The sequence below is a fragment of the Procambarus clarkii genome, chromosome 40 (genome assembly GCF_040958095.1).
Source record: "Procambarus clarkii isolate CNS0578487 chromosome 40, FALCON_Pclarkii_2.0, whole genome shotgun sequence".
Taxonomy (NCBI): domain Eukaryota; kingdom Metazoa; phylum Arthropoda; class Malacostraca; order Decapoda; family Cambaridae; genus Procambarus; species Procambarus clarkii.
The window spans coordinates 18,334,404-18,357,234 of record NC_091189.1 but is presented as its reverse complement, the minus strand read 5'-3'; the positions used below and the strand labels follow the sequence as shown (position 1 = coordinate 18,357,234).

Sequence of the window (22,831 nt, the reverse complement as noted above, 5' to 3'; positions counted from 1 at the left end):
TATCCACATACGTCTTGATAATGGTCCTGGGCGGACGAAACGTCGTCATTTCTCCATCTTCTGTGTGTGGTTTGGTCGTCACCATCAGTACACTGGCCTGGGGCACATCAGGATCCCCGTACACCCCGAGGCACCATCAGTGTCCGAGCCTGGAGTACGTCAGGATTTCTTTACGCCCAGAGGCATCTTTAGTTAAGGCTTCCCAAATCACGATCCTCCCAAATGAGAGTTCCTACACCCCGGATCTCACAGATGAGAGTTTCCACACCCTGGTCCCCACAGATGAGAGTTCCCACACCCTGGTCCCCACAGATGGGAGTTCCCACACCCCGGACCTCAGATCACCACCTGCACTCCTGTATATTGTTGGACGTTAGAAGATATTAACAGAGCTGGCGGTGTTTACCAGCGCTGTGTCTGGTTGCGACCCAGTGTGGGAGCCTGCTTCCCCATTACTGTCTTACCCACGCCTGCCCATCACTTCCTGACCCACGCCCCCCATCACTTCTTGACCCACGCCTCCCCATCACTTCCTGACCCACGCCTCCCCATTACTGTCTTACCCACGCCTCCCCATCACTGTCTTACCCACGCCTCACCATCACTTCCTGACCCACGCCTCCCCATCACTTCCTGACCCACGCCTCCCCATCACTTCCTGACCCACGCCTCCCCTTCACTTCCTGACCCACGCCTCCCCATCACTGTCTTACCCACGCCTCCCCATCACTTCCTGACCCACGCCTCCCCATCACTTCCTGACCCACGCCTTCCCAGCCGTACAACCATCTCCTGGGTCCCACAGTTCACAGCCACACACATAAGTAAAAACACCAATCTTAGACAAGCTTCAATAAAGTTGTAAGAGCTGTTGTGCCATCTCAGTAAGGTACAAATATTGGAATATGTAATATAATGTTCTGGGTTTATCTAAGACCACTAGTGACCAGCGGTTGAGCTTGTATCTCCAGCAAGATGACACGCACTCTAAATAGTATATGGACATTATATTCCTATATTTTAGAATCTGCCAAACTATAGAGGTATTTAGAGATAGATCTAAACCAATCGTTGTGTGAAGTGGCACATTAATTTACTGTTACTGATAAACTACCTCAAATTCTTGTAATGTTTCCACATTTTGCTTCTCGTAGATAAAGCAAGAATGTGAGACCTTTTGTGACCTTGTAATGATTTTTGCGCCACCTTTCACAGGATGAGTATGGTGTGGGATGAGTATGGGGTGAGATGAGTAAGGGAGGGTTGAGTATGGGGTGTATAATAAACTACAGTTTACACTACAGGACGAATATAGGGCATTGGGGTGAGACGAGTATGGGTGAGATGAGCATGGGGGAGATGAGTATGGAGTGAGATGAGTATGGGGGAGATAAGTATGGAGTGAGATGAGTATGCGGTTGCATAATAAACTATCGTTTACAGGATAAGTATGGCTAAGAATGAGTATGGGCGATATTATTATGGCGTGCATAATAAACCACAGATCATAGGATGAGTAAGAGAGTGAGTGAGATTCAGATTCAGATGTTTATTCAGGTAAAGTACATACACACAAGGGGTGATACAAATATTGATGAATTTATAGATAGAGCTAGTACATACAATACCTAAAGCCACTATTGCGCAAAGCGTTTCGGGCAGGAAAAACACTAAAGACTAAAACTTAATACTAATTGAGATTCAAGTATAATATGTGTTGATAAAATATAAAAATATAAAAGGGAGGAACATGGCAAAAAAAAAACAGCAAAAATACAATTTGGTCGACAAACAGCGTTGTTTAAAAATAACAGACATGGGTTGACATTATAGGGGCAAGGTAGGTTACAGGGAGTTAATTAGGTAGTGCTTAGTTTTTATCTTAAACTGGTTGAGAGAGGCACAGTCTTTAACATGATTGGGAAGGTCATTCCACATTCTGGGTCCTTGATTTGTCCTTCAATGAAGCTTTTAAGGTCAGGATTGGCATTACAGATTAGTATGGGGTGCATAATAAATTACAGTTCACTGGATGATGAATGGGAGGGTTGAGTGTGGGGAACGGATGAATATGGGGAGAGAAGAATAATGAGTGGGATGAGTATGGGGCGGATGAGTAAGTGGAGGGATGAGTATGGTGAGGGATGAGTAGGACGACGGATGAGCAACAGGAGGGATGAGTAAAGGAAGGGGATAAACATGGGTTGCGATGAATAATGGCAAAGATGAGTATGGGAAGGGATTAGTAAGGTGAGGACTAAGCACTTAATTACCTACCAGTCACTACGGGGGAGTGAGGTCTAGCTAATCATGCCCCGCCTACCAGCCTTGCGCCTACTGTGTTTCAATTGTACTATTCTGACGTTCAAATTACTGGTCGAATCTGGCCTTAAAGTTGTGGCTGGAGGTGGCTTCCACAACTTCTTATTTTAGAGCATTCCACTTTTTAACTACTTCATACAGGGTACGAGTACTTCCCTCAACTTCCATCGGCTCAAAAGCGTTTCAAGCTTCTACCTGTGTCCTCTTGTCCTGCTTTCGCTCACTCTGAAGAGGCTAGGGGAATGGATGAGTAAAAGGGAGGTATGAGGATGAGGTGATCAATAAACAAATCGCCAATGGCTGCAACAATCAATATTGAATCTGGAGTCACTATAGCACTGGTACAATGTCACTGAGAGCGTGAGAAAGGAGGGTGGTCACAGCCGGACTGTCACTGCTACCCAAACACACAGTACCCAGGTTTGGGTTGGGTTTCTCACTCTACCCAAACACTGCGCGCAATTATGTGAGGCTTCCACAGCCGAAAGAGACTGCGCATGCGCGCATAAAAGCTATAAAATGGTGACAAAATCAGAAGTCTTGAGGTGGAGTTGTCACACCAGGAGAGACGGAAGGGGTCCACCAGGACGGTGAAGACATTAGTCACCAGACAACTGTATTGGCTGTCACGGTGTTGAAACACCTGTCGTCACGCACACATAGGCTTACTAAATCTGACCTCACCTACACATAGGCCTACTGACATTACTGTAGTCTGATAGTGTTATTGCCAGACCCCAGCCACAGGTGCCAGACCTCAGCCATAGGTGCCAGACTTCCACAACTTCTAGGCACTAGTTCCATACCCCAGCCACTTGTGCTAGACCTCAGCCACTACAGCGTCAGACCCCAACCGCAACCGCCAGGCTTCAGTCACTAGCGCCAGACCACAAACTCTAATGCCAGACCGCAGTCACTAGCGCCGGACCACAACTACTAGTATTAACGTCAACGTATTGACCCTCGAACAGTTTGCCTAACGTTTCAGGGCCAAGAACCTCAGCATGAAGCATGTACTGGTAAGTATAGGAAGTTTCCCCACTACCTATGTTCCTATCTTCCCTCCAAGTGCCGCGTCACCCTCCCTCCCCAGCCCAAGAAAGGGAGCACTTACCTATGGATGTAATGAATGTAAAAAGTTTGGCTAAAAGTATCAGGATCGGGCATGACACGAACATAACGACACCCTATTAAGGAATAATACACAAACAGGAGGAATATTACAAAAAAGATGATTTAAGTGCACTTGTGTGCACAGACTAATAAATATTATTAAATAAACAGAAAATATATAATTGTAGGAAATCTGAGTCTCTCCTCAATCTCAGCTTTTGCTGTAAGTATTCAGAACACATTAAAAGATACAGTGAGAGTAACGACCACACAGAACTTTAACATTTACAGTGAATGGTTTTCTTCATACAAAAACAAATGAGAACATCGCATAGTGATATAATGTAGCATGACGGAGGAGATACACAGAGCCTGCGTTCACAACAAGACCAGCTCTTACACATACACAGAGCCTGCGTTCACAACAAGACCAGCTCTTACACATACACAGAGCCTGCGTTCACAACAAGACCAGCTCTTACACATACACAGAGCCTGCGTTCACAACAAGACCAGCTCTTACACATACACAGAGCCTGCGTTCACAACAAGACCAGCTCTTACAGAACATCTGTTGAGCTTTTCCGTCTATGGGTCAGTCTAATAACTTGCTTATCCAAGTGCCAGATCCTGAGTCTGTCTGTTCCATTCCCAATTCTAATTGCATGTTTGTTGACTCCTCACTCCTGAAAGTGAGTGAGGAGCTCACTAGCGTCCAGTGACATCTGAGCACTTGCATCTTCATAAGAATCGCGCAAAATCGATCTCTGCTCTTGTGTCCTGCCTCTTGACCCCAGCATGTAACTGCACTCTGATAAGGACCCAAGACAAACTCAGGACAAGTGAAGGCAAAGACTATATGATAAACTAAATTGTTACTATACTCCGTGCTTGCATGTGCGTTGCATACAGAATTATGTTGTTTCGAGAAACGTACGTAATGTTATAAAAATGCAATTATAACATAGACTGTACAGCAGTGCCTCCTTAGTATTGCATGAAAAAGCGTTCTTAGTGTGATGCATTTTCAGGTGATCGTTGCAGGCCTTGTAGTGAGGTGCGCTGGACTCTATCCTGTTAGCCCGCCTTCTCAACAGCTCTACAGAACTAACTGTGGCTGGCCATGGGGCATGTGCCAGCCACAACCGTTCACCCAACCAAACAATTGCTGCGGAGCTCAGCCCCGGGCGCCCTGCCCAACTGCTTGCCCGCCAGCAGCACAACCTGCACCATGCCCAACTACTTGCCCGCCAGCAGCACAACCTGCACCATGCCCAACTACTTGCCCGCCAGCAACTTTACCACCTGGGCCGTGCCCAGTTATTTGTCCGACAGCAGTACCACCCGTGAAGTGCCCTTTACCCTGCCAGTCACCGTGGACATGCGGGCATAATTGCTTACTCCTGCAGACAACAACCGTACGACCGTCACCTACAATATCGACCCAAAGTACGCAGCCGCAGTATGAAACGACGCAGAGGTAAGCTTCCCAAGCACTTGAAATTACGCTATTTTAAGAAAAATTTTTACTGTTTAAAATGTAAAGTGAAAATATTTTCGTATTTCTTCTCGTAAAAGTATTATGTGCATCAAGGTAGGTTAGCGTAGCTTGTTGTTTCATCATGGTAGGTTAGATTAGCTTGTTGCTTTAGCATATGGTAGGTAAGGATAGCACACTGTTTCATCATGGTAGGTCAGTGTAGCTTGTTGCTTCATCATGGTAGGTCAGTGTAGCTTGTTGCTTCATCATGGTAGGTCAGTGTAGCTTGTTGCTTCATCATGGTAGGTCAGTGTAGCTTGTTGCTTCATCATGGTAGGTCAGTGTAGCTTGTTGCTTCATCATGGTAGGTCAGTGTAGCTTGTTGCTTCATCATGGTAGGTCAGTGTAGCTTGTTGCTTCATCATGGTAGGTCAGTGTAGCTTGTTGCTTCATCATGGTAGGTCAGTGTAGCTTGTTGCTTCATCATGGTAGGTCAGTGTAGCTTGTTGCTTCATCATGGTAGGTCAGTGTAGCTTGTTGCTTCATCATGGTAGGTCAGTGTAGCTTGTTGCTTCATCATGGTAGGTCAGTGTAGCTTGTTGCTTCATCATGGTAGGTCAGTGTAGCTTGTTGCTTCATCATGGTAGGTCAGTGTAGCTTGTTGCTTCATCATGTTAGGTCAGTGTAGCTTGTTGCTTCATCATGGTAGGTCAGTGTAGCTTGTTGCTTCATCATGGTAGGTCAGTGTAGCTTGTTGCTTCATCATGTTAGGTCAGTGTAGCTTGTTGCTTCATCATGGTAGGTCAGTGTAGCTTTATCATGGTAGGTCAGTGTAGCCTCATCATGGTAGGTCAGTGTAGCTCGTTGCTTCATCATGGTAGGCCAGTGAAGCTTGTTGCTTCATCATGGTAGGTCAGTGTAGCTTGTGGGTATGTTTGGCACGAGTGTGTGTGTGTGTGTGTGTGTGTGCAAATTTGACATGCGCGTGTATATAAAAGTGCATATATTAAGCATGTGTATGTGTGTATGTATACGGATGCACCAGGAGTAACAAAGACCTCGTGTTTTGCAGGGCGGTGTGCCCGCACGGCGGCCAGGGCTGCCGGCACGCTGCCTCCGGGTACCGAAGGCGGCGCTCCACGCAGGTAAGAACCACACTCCCCCTTTCCCCACCACCAACCACCACCGCAGGTTGTGGTAGACGGAGACTTCGGCAAAGAGTTCTGCAGGTCTCAACACAAGAAAATGTGACTTGGAGAGGTCTCTCCAAGAGTCACGTACACCAATATAATTGACGTACACCAATATAATTGACGTACACCAATATAATTGACGTACACCAATATAATTGACTTGGCCTGTGAATAATTTATTCACACGCAGGTACAATGGGTTGGTGAAATGAAATAAGATTGGTATTTGCACATTCTTACAAAGCCACTAACGTGCATATTTTTTTTTTAGTTTTGATTTCTACATCATTATTTTTTAGTATTTTAATTTTGGTTGTATAAGTCTGGCCTTCCCTAGCAAACACTCTAAATTAATTTCATTATATCATAAGTTATTCAAAATTAATTGCATAATATAACGTCAATTTTAACTGTCACACACCTCTCGTGTGTCACATTTCCCGTGTCACATCTGTATGTGTGAGAGGTCATATATGTGTTGATGAGAGTGAGATATGTTCCCCCTGACAGCGAAGGTGTGCCCTGGATGCCCAGTGCCCGCTCGACTCCTCCTGCTGTGAGACGGGGTGTGGCGCCGGCAAGACCTGCCGCCGGAGTATCATGGCGTCGCTGCCACCCTCTGCGCCTTACCCACCCACTCTCACCCTTCATGGTTTTACTGAGGGGCAGCAGCTGGTGAACAACGGCCCACCGTACTGGGAGACTCCCTCACCTTTACAGCAATTACACAAGGTCAGCTCTATTGTACCCCTCTCCTTGTTCTCTGTACCCCTACTTCTCGTTCTCTGTACCTCTGCTTCTCGTCGTCTGTACCCCAGCTTCTCTTTGTCTGTACCCCTATTTCTCGTCCTCTATACCCCTGCTTCTCGTCCTCTGTACCCCAGCTTCTCGTCGTCCGTACCCCTACTTTTCGTATTCTGTACCCCCTGTTTCTCGTTGTCTGTAACCATTACTTCTCGTCGGCTGTACCCCTGCTTCTCGTCGCCTGTACTCCCGCATCTCGTCATCTGTACCCCTCTTTTGTCGTCGTCTGTACCCCTGCTTCTCGTCGTCTTACTAGCTGGTTGTCCACAGCTGGCATTGTAGTGAGTATAACACTGTACCTGGCTGGCTTCAGCCACCACCAAATACAAAGAAACGTTAATAATTTTGTCGGTGTGATGGTCAGGTGAACGTGAGTGTGATCTTCACGTCAGCGTGCTCCTCGTCCAGCTGGTTCATCAATTACCAGCTCTTCCCAGCCATGTCCACACTCCGGCAACACGTTCACCTCGAACTCATTCCTTACGGTCTCGTTCGCCAGGTGAGTTCTGTTCCTCCCTAGTTGGGGTGACCGGTGTTGTGCTTCAGTTACTCAGCTGTTTCAGGTCTTTGCGTAAGCCGTTGCAGTACCATGTTATGAATGATTTCTTCCGTGTTCCTGATCGATATTCTTATATTTACCCATTTTTGTCACTGGTGGCCCACGCGAGGCAGCTCCTGTTTATACCCAACAAAACTCATACATATCTCGAGCATTTGTTTAAAATAATCCATAAATCACATGTCTATTCTTAGATAATTTATTCCATAAATTGGTCACCTAATTCCCAAACCAGTATTTACCCAAGTCCTTTATGAATATACTATGCTAATTCAGTTTGTTCAATATTCCGTCTTGTGCTTTGTGTTGATATATTAATATTTCCCTTGTTATACCTCTTCATCACTGTATACTTGAATCCTCTCACCGTATACTCTACACTGCCTATCCAATTCCTTAATTAACATTGTCATCCTCCTCGCCACACATATGTTAGTATATTATGTTCATTCTATTGAAAGGTAACCTCTTTCTGTTCCTCTGGTCTCCCCTTCAAGCCGTTCTCTTCTGTAATAAGAGAAACAGGTGTTTGAGTGTTAATATAGCAGCAGGTGTAATGAGAGAGACAGGTGTGTGAGCATCAATATAGCAGCAGGTGTAATAAGAAACAGGTGTGTGACGATCAATATAGCAGCAGCTGTAATAAGAGGTGTAATAAGAGAGACATGTGTGTGAGCATCAATATAGCAGCAGGTGTAATAAGAGAGACAGGTGTGTGAGCATCAATATAGCAGCAGATGTAATAAGAGATGTAATAAGAGAGAGACAGGTGTGTGAGCATCAATATAGGAGCAGGTGTAATAAGAGAGACAGGTGTGTGAGCATCAATATAGCAGCAGGTGTAATAAGAGAGAGACAGGTGTGTGAGTAACGTCAACACTTCAGGATGGAGGCTGCCAGTACGGGTATGGTGACTGTCTGGGGAACTGGCTGGTCAGTTGTGGAGGTCGTCACCTGACTGGTGGAGAGTCAGCCCAGCTCGCCTTCGCCGCCTGCCTCACCCAACACACACACATCCTCCGGCAGGCCACGTACCTCCACCAGGTCTTCACCGTCGCGCAGAAGGTGCCCCGTAACTCTCACTAAAATTTGATTAGTAATTCATTATTGTCTTTAGTTTGGCCTTGAGCTTAATTGAGGCCTATCACGCGGCTAAAGTATTATCAAGACCACCATAAGAACTTTATAACTAATTGCTTACATTTTAATATATAATTGTAAATAATTTTGACTGTTCCTCCTGGGAATGGAACCCAGGACCCAGAATGAGAGTCGAAAACGAAGCCAACTGTAATATGAGTATGTAAAATTTCAGATATTTAATTTGAAAAATATTATTTTTATTTTAATGCCTGTCGCATTAGAAGCGACAGGCATTAAATTAAACAATTTAGAAGCACAAATCAGTTCATTTATTATGCACCCGTTTGTGACATGCAAACTATCCTTTGCTTGTCGCGGGGCACATGCATATGCTGCGGTATTTAGAGTCCGGTGTGTGAGCGACCGATCATTGCCATTCTGTTAGCAGCCTGTTAGACATACGTAACATTTGAGAAGCACAATCAGTTCATTTATTATGCACCCGGCCACACCCATGATGCGTAGGAGTGGAAAGGGAACAGAGGCACATCATTACCATCATCCATCCACTCGAGCGCTCACAACGTCACTAATCTGATGTACTAAATTGGCCGAACCTAACCTACCCTAGGACCCACGAATAGAAAACGGGACATCACGTCACTTTTGGAAGATTCTATGATTTTCAGTACATTAGTTTTTAGTCATAGTGGAGTTATAAGTCAAAGTGCGATGTCCTTTTTATTGGCTCATGAAATGGACCCAAAAATAATAATAATTAATAATTGGTCATAATTAATTTGTCAAGTTACAGCCTTGAATAAACAGCTACATGGTTTGTAAATATATCAGTAGTTTAATATCATATTCTAATATTTAACCTAATAACAAAGTGATTTTCTGCTTTAGCTGTATGAATTGTGGGGTTCAGTCCCTGAGCCCATTATGTGCCTCTGTAACACTTTCCACTACCGCCCACGGGATGGTATGGGTGCATAATAAATGAACTAAACTAAGTTACTACTTAAATTTACATCTGTGAACAGTGTGTGTTGGAGTCTGGAGGAGGGAGGAGCGGGTCTGAGGCGGGCCTGCAAGCAGTGTACCAGTGTGCGCTCTCTGGTGAAGGTTCCCAGCTGTTCCTGGAGGCCGGCAGACGGCAGCACCAGTTGGCACCGGCGCTCTTACAAGTTCCTGTCGTCGCTATTGATGATGTGAGCATTTTCACACACACACGTTAAACGTCTATGTCTATGTCCACATCCACACACGCGTCCATTGTAACACGCGACCATCCACTGTAACACGCGACCATCCACTGTAACACGCGACCATCCACTGTAACACGCGACCATCCACTGTAACACGCGACCATCCACTGTAACACACGTATATACATGCATCTATTTTCTGTTCTATATTGCGCGTGGTTTGTTGAGCATGAAGCAGTTGACCTTTGTGTGCGTTCTATTGGACCTTTCCTCTGTAACACACATACATGTATGCCGACTGTAACACACATTCACACTTGCACATGTCTACTGTAAAACATGGCCACACTCACATCACACATCACTGTAACATAAGTGTTCTGCTACTACATGATGACTGGCAGATATAAGACTGTACTAGTTCCAGGCCTTGATGCCCCAGGAGATGGTCCTGATGCTGACGTTGTTGTGGTTGCAGGTGGTGGTGGTGGAGAAGAAGGCGGACCTGGACACCTTCTCGGAGCTGCTGTGCCGTCACCTGCAGCACCGCATCCTCACGCCACAAGCCCGTGTCTTCTGTCGCCAGGTCACCGCTCGGCCTCCAGCCTCCTCGGCCCTTACTGTTGGTTGAGTCGCCGGTGATGCTCGACCTCAGATGGCTCCTCATCCAGCTGGTCGTCTTCCGGTGGCCTGCGATATGATCTATGATCTGCTTGTGTTGGTAGTTGCCAACTACTTTGCGCCGCTTGGTATAAATTTGATAGTTGTGGCGTGGGTTGTTAAGCCCCACATGTATGGTCTTGCATTTGTCGATATTAAAAAGCATTTGTCAGTCTTCTGGCCATTTGTGGAGTTCATGTAGATCTCTTTGTAAGACGTCAATACCGTTATCATTTCCAACTTTACCATAAATCTTTGTGTCACCTGCAAATTTGATGATGTGGTTTGTAATATATTAATATTCCCGTCTATGTCATTGGGGTATATGACAAAAAGGGTAGGTCCCAAAATGGAGCTTGAGGCACCCCACTTATCACATTTCTCCATTCAGATTCGTTTCCATTTAGCACGACCCTTTGTTTTCTTTCCTTCAACCATTGTTCTATCCATTCTAATATTTTACCATTTATTCCATGGGCCTGTAATTTTCTTGCCAGTCTTTCATGTGGTATCTTATCAAAAGCTTTAGCAAAATCCATTTATACATCCACCAGAAGGTGGATGAAGATTTATATTGAGTAATAAGGAGTCTGAGGTAAGTAAGGGCGGCAGATCCCCAGGCACAGATACCATACCTTGAGGTTACTTTGAGGTGCTTCCGAGGCTTAGTGTCCCCGCGGCCCGGTCTTTGACCAGGCCTCCTGGTTGCTGGTCACCATAGGTGAGATATCGAAAAAAATCAAATCAAATATTTATTCAGGTAAAGTACATACATACAAGGTGAGATACAAAACATTGATGGATTTATAGATAGAGCTAGTACATACTAGCCACTATTACGCAAAGCGTTTCGGGCAGGAAAAACACTAAGACTAAAACTTAATACTAATTGAGATTAAAGTATAAATTGTGTTGAGAAAATACAAAAATAAAAAAAGGGGGGGGGGGGGGGAACATTGGCAGAAAAAATAGCAAATGAGCGAATGATGCAGTTATTAAGACAGGGGTAGGTTCGTAGTGTCGCATTTTGGAGAGAATGCGTTACTGCTTTATAGATTTTTTTAAATAAAATTTTGCATTTGGAAATGGAACTTCAGTTTGTTGTCTATTTGACCATTAAGGAACTTCCCATCTACTCTGCTCATAATCTGGGTATTGTTAATTCTTAGGTTAATTTGATTGTTGGACTTGTTACCAAATAATATATAAAAACATTTTATTAAGGCTAAGGGTAAGTTTGCTAGCAGTCAATATTCACTGTGTCAATATTCACTAATATTCATTAGTTCAATATTCACTGTGTCATTTAGAATAAGCGGGTTAGCATGAGAGAAAATAAAGATCAGCCAATAGAATTCGTTAAAGTGTTGAGTGGCATTTGGAAGAACATTGATGTATATGAGAATTTACGAGCCTCCACCTCACCTGACCATCATCTAGCTGGTTGGGAAGAAGTATTAACTGTAATTAGTTGTACACTTGGAAAAGGGGTATTAACTGTAACCAGAGGACCGGGTTGCAGAGCTGGAATAACCCGCTCTCGCACAAGATAGTACATATATGACTTATTGCTTGTAGTCACAAGTGCGAGACTTGTATAAGCAAGTGCGAGAACGGGTTGCACAATTAACAGACCCATCTCATTATCTGCACATAAGCTAATGAGAATATGGAGCAAGTATATTATTTGCCCGAAACGCTATGCGTACTAGTGGCTTTAGGTATTGTATGTACTAGCTCTATCTATAAATCAATCACAATGTTTGTAACTGCATCTATGTATGTACTTTTCCTAAATAAATTATTATTATTATTATTATTATTACTGAAATAATATACTTGCTACAGAGATGATATAGCGTCTGTCAACCAGTCAGCTGCGACCAGTCGTGTTTCTCTTAAAATATATATTTGACTAGTTATGTGTTGACCCTGGTGTGAGGTCCCTATAGTATTGGCTGTACCCCAGTGACCTTGATACTTTTGTTTCTTATCGTATTTATCTAATAAATAAGTTGAGCATCGCTACTGTTATTATTGGTCCACCTTACATTACCATGCATCACTGAACTTGTCAATAATTGAGAAAGAAAAGAAAGAGTACTAGATAGATGGCACTGTGAAAAAAGCTCCGGCAACTAAGCTCAACCTTTGGCAAAGTTTTCAATCCACTAAGAATCACAGATAATAAGATATACAGAAGAGCAATGAATTCAACGACAAAGTCAAATCAGCCAAAAGAAACGTGAGCAAAACATTTGGATCCAAAGTCGCCATTATTTGGTTCATTGAACCATTAAAAGGTGACACCAACCAAGTTATAATTGACGATAAAAATGTAGCCAACAATGAATGAATACTTTACATCAGTGTTCTCTCTGGAAAGATTTGACAACATCCCAAAACACCCACACAAACGCTAGAAGCAGCGAAAGAGAATGAATTAAATTACGACTTTTTATACCGAAGATATACAAATAAGTGCAAACGGCGATAAGTGAGATTTTGCCAAAACTGACCTACAGTTTTCAAAATATCGGAAATATTACTCATGGACGTTATTTTTTATATGCAAATACGATATTTTAAAATATGCAAATATCAAATTTGCATATTTGCATTATAAAAAGTAGTAATTTAAAACTCCAAGTATGTGGAATCACTATGAATTCCGCTCAAAATAACGTCTAAGAGTCATATCCGATATTTCCGGTATTATATAAACTGTAGGTCAAGTTTAGTTTAGTTTAGTTCATTTATTATGCACCCCATACCCATCTTGTGGGCGGTAGTGGAAAGGGTTACAGAGGCACATAATGGGCTCAGGGACTGAACCTCACAATTCATTTAGCTAAGCAAGTTACAGTCTTGATGAGCTAGTTACAAAATTCAATATAAGTCATCACATCAACAATGGGTTCGAGATCGACCACAAGTACAGGTTCTAAATTAAGCAACTGACATATGTGAAGAGCTAGTGTCACAATTGATATGTTTGTCCTGCACACCGCCCACCCATCCAGTGGGCAGCGGTGGATAGGTTACAATTACTTAGTTACTACCTACAGTTAGCAAACTGGGGATATTTGGCTAAAATTTCTGGTAGCAGATCATTTTGAATTAAATATTTACACATCGTTGGAACATTGGTTATAGATTTGTCTCTAAATTCACGTATCTTTTCGCACTCCATCACATAGTGACGCAGGGTGTGCGAATAATTTTGTTGACACAGTTTAAATTTGGTCAGGTCTACATCGGCAGATAATGAGAATGCCCAGAGATACTTGTAACCGAGTCGATGCCGAGCAGTAGTAACATCTAGAAATCTGCTGATTTTATTGGAAGATCCATAGATGTGTGGCTCCTCTTGCATGATAGTATGATGATAGATGGAATTACCGGTGTCAATTTCACTTTGCCTCAGATCTACAAGATCTTGTTGAAGTTCTCGGTGTACTGCTGCTCTCAGATTGCTCATTGACAATCCAAGGTTACACTCAACGGCTCCCAACGGTGTTGGCAGTGTGTGCGAGGTGTGGGCAGTGTGTGCGAGGTGTGGGCAGTGTGTGCGAGGTGTAGGCAGTGTGTGCGAGGTGTGGGCAGTGTGTGCGAGGTGTGGGCAGTGTGTGCGAGGTGTGTGCAGTGTGTGCGAGGTGTGGGCAGTGTGTGCGAGGTGTGGGCAGTGTGTGCGAGGAGGTGTGGGCAGTGTGTGCGAGGTGTGGGCAGTGTGTGCGAGGTGTGTGCAGTGTGTGCAGTGTGTGCGAGGTGTGGGCAGTGTGTGCGAGGTGTGGGCAGTGTGTGCGAGGTGTGGGCAGTGTGTGCGAGGTGTGGGCAGTGTGTGCGAGGTGTGGGCAGTGTGTGCGAGGTGTGTGCAGTGTGTGTGCAGTGTGTGCGAGGTGTGGGCAGTGTGTGCGAGGTGTGGGCAGTGTGTGCGAGGAGGTGTGGGCAGTGTGTGCGAGGTGTGGGCAGTGTGTGCGAGGTGTGTGCAGTGTGTGCAGTGTGTGCGAGGTGTGGGCAGTGTGTGCGAGGTGTGGGCAGTGTGTGCGAGGTGTGGGCAGTGTGTGCGAGGTGTGGGCAGTGTGTGCGAGGTGTGGGCAATGAGTGCGAGGTGTGGGCAGTGTGTGCGAGATGTGTGCGAGGTGTGTGCAGTGTGTGCGAGATGTGTGCGAGGTGTGTGCAGTGTGTGCGAGATGTGTGCGAGGTGTGGGCAGTGTGTGCGAGGTGTGTGCAGTGTGTGCGAGGTGTGTGCGAGGTGTGGGCAGTGTGTGTGAGGTGTGGGCAGTGTGTGCGAGGTATGGGCAGTGTGTGCAGTGTGTGCGAGGTGTGGGCAGTGAGTGCGAGGTGTGGGCAGTGTGTGCGATGTGTGGGCAGTGTGTGCGAGGTGTGGGCAGTGTGTGCGAGGCGTGGGCAGTGTGTGCGAGGTGTGGGCAGTGTGTGCGAGGTGTGGGCAGTGTGTGCGAGGTGTGGGCAGTGTGTGTGCAGTGTGTGCGAGGTGTGGGCAGTGTATGCGAGGTGTGGGCAGTGTATGCGAGGTGTGGGCAGTGTGTGCGAGGTGTGGGCCGTGTGTGCGAGGTGTGGGCAGTGTGTGCGAGGTGTGGGCAGTGTGTGCAGTGTGTGCGAGGTGTGGGCAGTGTGTGCGAGGTGTGGGCAGTGTGTGCGAGGTGTGGGCAGTGTGTGCGAGGTGTGGCCAGTGTGTGCGAGGTGTGGCCAGTGTGTGCGAGGTGTGGGCAGTGTGTGCGAGGTGTGGGCAGTGTGTGCGAGGTGTGGGCAGTGTGTGCGAGGTGTGTGCAGTGTGGGCAGTGTGTGCGAGGTGTGGGCAGTGTGTGCGAGGTGTGGGCAGTGTGTGCGAGGTGTGGGCAGTGTGTGTGCGAAGTGTGGGCAGTGTATGTGAGGTGTGGGCAGTGTGCGCGAGGTGTGGGCCGTGTGTGCGAGGTGTGGGCAGTGTGTGCGAGGTGTGGGCAGTGTGTGCGAGGTGTGGGCAGTGTGTGCAGTGTGGGCAGTGAGTGCGAGGTGTGGGCAGTGTGTGCGATGTGTGGGCAGTGTGTGCGAGGTGTGGGCAGTGTGTGCGAGGCGTGGGCAGTGTGTGCGAGGTGTGGGCAGTGTGTGCGAGGTGTGGGCAGTGTGTGCGAGGTGTGTGCAGTGTGTGTGCAGTGTGTGCGAGGTGTGGGCAGTGTGTGCGAGGTGTGGGCAGTGTGTGCGAGGTGTGGGCAGTGTGTGCGAGGTGTGGGCAGTGTGTGTGCAGTGTGTGCGAGGTGTGGGCAGTGTATGCGAGGTGTGGGCAGTGTGTGCGAGGTGTGGGCCGTGTGTGCGAGGTGAGGGCAGTGTGTGCGAGGTGTGGGCAGTGTGTGCAGTGTGTGCGAGGTGTGGGCAGTGTGTGCGAGGTGTGGCCAGTGTGTGCGAGGTGTGGGCAGTGTGTGCGAGGTGTGGCCAGTGTGTGCGAGGTGTGGGCAGTGTGTGCGAGGTGTGGGCAGTGTGTGCGAGGTGTGTGCAGTGTGGGCAGTGTGTGCGAGGTGTGGGCAGTGTGTGCGAGGTGTGGGCAGTGTGTGCGAGGTGTGGGCAGTGTGTGTGCGAAGTGTGGGCAGTGTATGCGAGGTGTGGGCAGTGTGCGCGAGGTGTGGGCCGTGTGTGCGAGGTGTGGGCAGTGTGTGCGAGGTGTGGGCAGTGTGTGCGAGGTGTGTGCAGTGTGTGCGAGGTGTGGGCAGTGTGTGCGAGGTGTGGCCAGTGTGTGCGAGGTGTGGGCAGTGTGTGCGAGGTGTGGCCAGTGTGTGCGAGGTGTGGGCAGTGTGTGCGAGGTGTGTGCAGTGTGTGCGAGGTGTGGGCAGTGTGTGCGAGGTGTGTGCAGTGTGGGCAGTGTGTGCGAGGTGTGGGCAGTGTGTGCGAGGTGTGGGCAGTGTGTGCGAGGTGTGGGCAGTGTGTGTGCGAGGTGTGGGCAGTGTATGCGAGGTGTGGGCAGTGTGCGCGAGGTGTGGGCCGTGTGTGCGAGGTGTGAGCAGTGTGTGCGAGGTGTGGGCAGTGTGTGCGAGGTGTGTGCAGTGTGTGCGAGGTGTGGGCAGTGTGTGCGAGGTGTGGCCAGTGTGTGCGAGGTGTGGGCACTGTGTGCGAGGTGTGGCCAGTGTGTGCGAGGTGTGGGCAGTGTGTGCGAGGTGTGTGCAGTGTGTGCGAGGTGTGGGCAGTGTGTGCGAAGTGTGGCCAGTGTGTGCGAGGTGTGGCCAGTGTGTGCGAGGTGTGTGCAGTGTGTGCGAGGTGTGGGCAGTGTGTGCGAAGTGTGGCCAGTGTGTGCGAGGTGTGGCTAGTGTGTGCGAGGTGTGGGCAGTGTGTGCGAGATGCTGTCAGTTTGTGGGAGGTGTGGGCAGTGAGTGAGAGATGTTGGCAGTGTGTGCGAGGTGTGGGCAGTGTGTGCGAGGTGTGGGCAGTGTGTGCGAGGTGTGTGCAGTGTGTGCGAGGTGTGGGCAGTGTGCGCAAGGTGTGTGCAGTGTGTGCGAGGTGTGGACAGTGTGTGCGAGGTGTGTGCAGTGTGTGCGAGGTGTGGGGAGTGTGTGTGAGGTGTGGGTAGTGAGTGCGAGGTGTGGGTAGTTTGTGCGAAACTTTGGCAGTTAGTGCGAGGTGTTGACAGTGAGTGCGAGGTGTTGGCAGTGAGTGCGAGATGTTGGCAGCGAGTGCAAGGTGTTGGCAGTTTGTGCGAGGTGTTGACAGTGAGTGTGTGAGGTGTTGTCATTGTGTGTGAGGCGTTAAAGTGAAGGCGAGGTGTTGGCAATGTTTGCGAGGTTTTGAGAGTGAGTGCGAGGTGTTGGCAGCGAGTGCGAGAGGTAGGCAACGAGTGCGAAGTCTTGGCAGCGAATGCGAGGTGTTGGCAGCGAGTTCGAGGTGTTGGCAGTGTGTGGGAGGTGTGGGCTGTGTGTGCGAGGTGTTGGCAGTGATTTTATGGTGTTGGCAGTTTGTGCAAGGTTTTGGCAGTTTGTTGCCAGGTTGTGCGAGGTGTTGACAGTGAATGCGAGGTGTTGGCAGTGTTGTTGAGGTGTTGGCAGTGAGTGCGAGGTGGTGGCAGTTTGTGCAAGTTTGAGCAATGTGAGAAAGAGGAGTGGGCAGTGTGTGATAATTAGGTATTGACAATGTATGAGAAGTACTCGCAGTGAGTGAGTGAGTTGGGTGAGGACCAGGTGCGAAACGCCGGAGTGCAAGCGACCAGTTTGCTGATGTAAACAGCACTCTTGTCATGAGTCAGAGACGCCTGTAAGGCCTTATTTCCTCCCTAGTGACGGTGGCCGTCGTGCAACATGCAGGAGCAGGACAAGGATCCGATAGCTCTACACGTCATCGTCGTGGGATTCCACCACAAGAAGGGAATGCAGGTAAAATCGATAATCTCCGTTGGTGCTCTTTGTAAGGCTGGAAAGTTTTTGCATTCTAAGTCACCTCTTGTTACGAACTCGCGGTTAACCTAAATTAACCATACTAACCTAACTTAACCTAATCTTTACATAGCTTATTATTGTACAGAAAATATAAAAGCACTGCATATCCCAAAGGGGCTCTATTCTGGTATGTAGTTTAAGCACATACGTTGCTGATAAAATAGTAACGCAGAATGACAGCTTGAGGAATGGCACATTATTCTCAGAGTTTGAATGTCTCGGTTTGTGGTATGAGGCTATCGGACTTAAAGTGTATTGCGTCATGCTATTATAGGAGCAGGAGTTATGTAAAAAAAAAAAAGTCTTTCCAGCTGTGTCAGGCGACAAGTGGCAGGCCCGAGCACCAAGGACTGCACACTGTACTCCAGCCACTGTACAGATGGGGGTGTAACACTTCGCTGTTTTGGAAAGCCGATCATGCTGAAAAAACCAGACAAAGCCTCATCTGCTACATAATATTGCACAGATGCATATAGAAGCAAACTTGGCATCTGACAGCTTCACTTACTTCACAGATGGATCAGTAGACCAGCAGGGACAAGAAACCGGAGCTGCAGTTAAAGCAGGAAACTGTAAATAGTTGGAGACTCGACTTTACAGAGATACTGTACTAGCCATTCAAAAGACTTGGGAACATGCTCTTGCTGAACACCAACAACATGTTATCATACATACAGATTCGAGAACTGCCATTGAAACCTTGCAACAAGAACACATATGTGATAACATCCATCTGATCACAAATGTCATATCATTAATACAAGCACTCAAACATCAAGGCCGTTGGGTACTTGTCAACTGGGTGCCAAGTCATGTGGGAATAATAGTCTATCAATAAAAATCTATCAATTTTTGTAAAGTCTCTTGTATGTATGTACCTTACCTGAATAGGAAATGACAATGCAAACAAAGCTGCAAAACTTGCAACTAAGAGAAGAAATGTAGACATTTACATACCACAGAGTCTATCACAGATTAAGAAAGTAATTAGAAACAGAGCAGTGCAAAAGATGTACAGTGACCACAACACAGCAGTTGCAACATCAGGATCTGTGGGTTGGTACAAGAATTCAGCCAACTATGAACCACTTAGTTTGATGAAAAGGAGCAGTAGAGCAACAGAAGTACACTTACATCGCATCAGGCTTGGATACCCATGTGCATGGGAAATAGGCTTACAGGTTCCGGAAGATGAGAGGAAATGTCAGCACTGTGGAGAAATGTTTGACAGACCATTGGAACATTATCTAGCACAGTACAAAGTTACAAACCCCATTAAGATTTCAACTTAGATTCAACAGAGAAGAAGAAGTTGTTGAACACGTGAGACAAAATCTTACTGAAGCGGCCATATGAGTCAAATACTCATACTTTACCCAAGTAAAATGGAAACAAACAACACTTAGTGGGCCAGCCAGAGTCTTAGGGCCCCATGCAGGAATATCCCTGAAAAAAAAAAATTGAAAAAATATGCAGTGAGAATTGTATTATGTAATAATAAACCGTGTTGACCTTTCCTTAGAAGTATGAATAACGTATGTTTGCTACAGAGTTATGAAATGCTGTGCTATATAGATGCAGTATAAAATGAAGATAACATAACCAGAATTGTATCAACAAGGCAGCTATAACTTTTAATTTTGTATAAAATAGCAAAGTGGACAAGGAGACTCCAAATAGGTCAGAACCCCATTAATGGTCTGTAATTGGGACATTATATTCTGAAGTTTGGTCATGGTTCATGATCAAGATGATCCCTAATTTCTCCAAACAAAAAAATGTCATGGTATTTTGTACTGAATACAGTATTTTATACAAACCTGCAGTGTACTGATGAAGGGGTAACCCTCCTGCCAGTGTACTGATGAAGGGGTAACCATCCTGCCAGTGTACTAATGAAGGAGTAACCATCCTGCCAGTGTACTGATGAAGGGGTAACCCTCTTGTCAGTGTACTGATGAAGGGATAACCATCCTGCCAGTGTACTGATGAAGGGGTAACCATCCTACCAGTGTACTGATGAAGGGGTAACCCTCCTGCCAGTGTACTGATGAAGGGGTAACCCTCCTGCCAGTGTACTGATGAAGGGGTAACCCTCCTGCCAGTGTACTGATGAAGGGGTAACCCTCCTGTCAGTGTACTGATGAAGGGGTAACCCTCCTGCCAGTGTACTGATGAAGGGGTAACCCTCCTGTCAGTGTACTGATGAAGGGGTAACCCTCCTGCCAGTGTACTCATGAAGGGGTAACCCTCCTGCCAGTGTACTCATGAAGGGGTAACCCTCCTGCCAGTGTACTGATAAAGGGGTAACCATCCAGCCAGTGTACTGATGAAGGGGTAACCCTCCTGCCAGTGTACTGATAAAGGGGTAACCATCCTGCCAGTGTACTGATGAAGGAGTAACCATCCTGCCAGTGTACTGATGAAGGGGTAACCCTCTTGTCAGTGTACTGATGAAGGGATAACCATCCTGCCAGTGTACTGATAAAGGGGTAACCATCCTGCCAGTGTACTGATGAAGGGGTAACCCTCCTGCTAGTGTACTGATGAAGGGGTAACCATCCTGCCAGTGTACTAATGAAGGAGTAACCATCCTGCCAGTGTACTGATGAAGGGGTAACCCTCTTGTCAGTGTACTGATGAAGGGATAACCATCCTGCCAGTGTACTGATAAAGGGGTAACCATCCTGCCAGTGTACTGATGAAGGGGTAACCCTCCTGCTAGTGTACTGATGAAGGGGTAACCATCCTGCCAGTGTACTAATGAAGGAGTAACCATCCTGCCAGTGTACTGATGAAGGGGTAACCCTCTTGTCAGTGTACTGATGAAGGGATAACCATCCTGCCAGTGTACTGATGAAGGGGTAACCATCCTGCCAGTGTACTGATGAAGGGGTAACCCTCCTGCTAGTGTAATGATGGAAAGATTTCACTTCACATGTGGGAACCGACCTGTGAGATTTATATTTATTTAATTTATATGAATTTATATTTACGTTAATTTATATACTTCGATAGCAATTTGTATAATGATAAGTGGACTGTATTTCTGCAATAATCTCTTAATCTCACAAATCGATCCTCTACACATTAGGGGGGGTTAAATTAATATATATGCAGCCAATCAAACTACAGTAATAGCTACATACATTGATGAGGTTCCTTCTCTTATAGTACAGCAGGTTAGTCCACCAGGTATAACTAGAGTGTAGACACCAAATTATCCTCTTTGAGGTAGCTTCCATATCACCCAGTAACTGGTGCACAAATCTTGCATCCTCGTCTTGACCTGTCAAAAGTGCGCTAGCTGTGAAGCCAGATACCTATATATGACAAGTATATCAGAGAAAACAGTACATGGAACATGAAGACCTGGCTTAATTACCTTTAGTTTGAGGCTTCCATGTGATCTAACCGGATAACCCTACCCAATGACATTAATGGCCACTAATGATAGATAATGGGTTTCGGATAGACACTTAACTTGAATTTGTAGACAGCGTGTTGATAATGGTACACTTTTAGTTTCCATAACACTACGTCCAAGTAAATTTAACAGGAGCCGAATTTGCTCCCGTGTGAGCCTCTGGTCTAGTATAAACAATGGCTGCCCTCTTCCTCCACTCTGATGCCTGGCTTACATTGTCCAGATTTCAGAACGTGATAGAAGGGTCACATTTACTCTACTTTAATATTGATAATTAAGTTAATTTATATGAGATGTTTTTATGATGGTAAAGTCCAAAGACTAATGTATTTAAGAATAATTCCCACCATAATAGGTGGTGAATTATAATAGTATGTGGTGATGATATCCCGTTTTCTTTAGATGGTAATTCCACTACAAGTTACGTTTTCTATGGGTAACTTGTTGGTAATACAGTTATTATCTGTATGATTATTAAATGGTGTCGGATTTTCCGACATAATTCCCCAGGGGGCTGCTCACGGGTCGAAGTCCTGTTTAGAACAGACGAACACCGATACTCCTCCTTCGAATTATTAGATTAATCACACATTTGTGCGTCTGTTCGTACAGGACGGATGTCCCGTACTAGAGTTGCAGGGGTTAGAAGTCTAATGCGATTTCATTTCCCTGTCAACTCTTGAAAGGCTAATATTCAAGCCTTATTACATATTATTTAACCCAGAAGACTGGATGTGATCAAGTACTACAGTCAAGTATGATTCAGGGACTGCAGTGAGATCAGTGACATTAGATATAACTTGAAGTTTGTTCAGGTAACTGGTCACTGATATATAAACACTGAGGCCCATGGAATACATCTTGATTAAATAATAAATGTATCAAATCAGTCATCATATTTATTGGGGTTTAATTTAGTTAATTGATTCAGAAGATTGAATAGCTCATCATTAAAGTAAAGTATGGTTCTGAGACTGCAGTGGGTTCAGTGACATTGGTCGCAGTGACTTGTAGCTGTTTTAGGCTACTGTTCACTGATTTGCCACTGAGGCCTCATGAACTCATCTTCAGCTTTAAATGATGATACTAACATCAACCTCTGTTACTATAGTCAGCTGTAATCTCCATAGTATAATGCTACTGGAGAAATATAATCAGCTGACATATTTAGACTTCTATTGGTATTGTTTATCTGCAGGCATAGGTCTCCTCAGGCTTGATACTGGGCCTGAGAGTAATTTACCTCCTGCAGAGTTTAACATGGTTATACCCTGATATTTAGTAGGGCTACCGATGAATCGATGGCAATAGTCTGTCCCAACAAGGAGACCGAAGTCAGTGAGGTGATCAGACTTAATATTATCTGCCAATTTTATTCCTCTATTTCTCAGGAATTTGGCTGTTGCTCTCAGACCTTGAACTTGTAGGTCTACTGGTATTTTGTCCACCACAATGGCTTGTACTCGACAGACGTACCTGCCTAAGCGTACTGATGGTTGTACCACCTGGTAGACTTGAGGTCCTGCATCTGTTACAAACCCTGAGATGTTGAATGACGTCTGGG

General features: G+C 46.0%; 1 protein-coding gene across 6 annotated transcripts in view; it reads left to right on the top strand.

Annotated features, from left to right (window-relative positions):
- Window positions 1-17,558: 17,558 nt before the first annotated feature.
- Window positions 17,559-22,831, top strand: part of LOC123757958 (late secretory pathway protein AVL9 homolog) — an 89,839-nt gene continuing 84,566 nt past the window's right edge. For 3 of the 6 annotated variants that reach the window (XM_069338788.1, XM_045741956.2, XM_045741955.2), the window contains exon 1: window positions 17,559-17,777. In XM_069338788.1, coding sequence (XP_069194889.1) covers window positions 17,703-17,777 — 75 coding nt within the window. In that variant the 5' untranslated portion in view covers window positions 17,559-17,702. The remainder of the gene's footprint in view (window positions 17,778-22,831) is intronic. The other 3 variants (XM_045741958.2, XM_045741957.2, XM_069338790.1) reach the window with 3 other exon arrangements.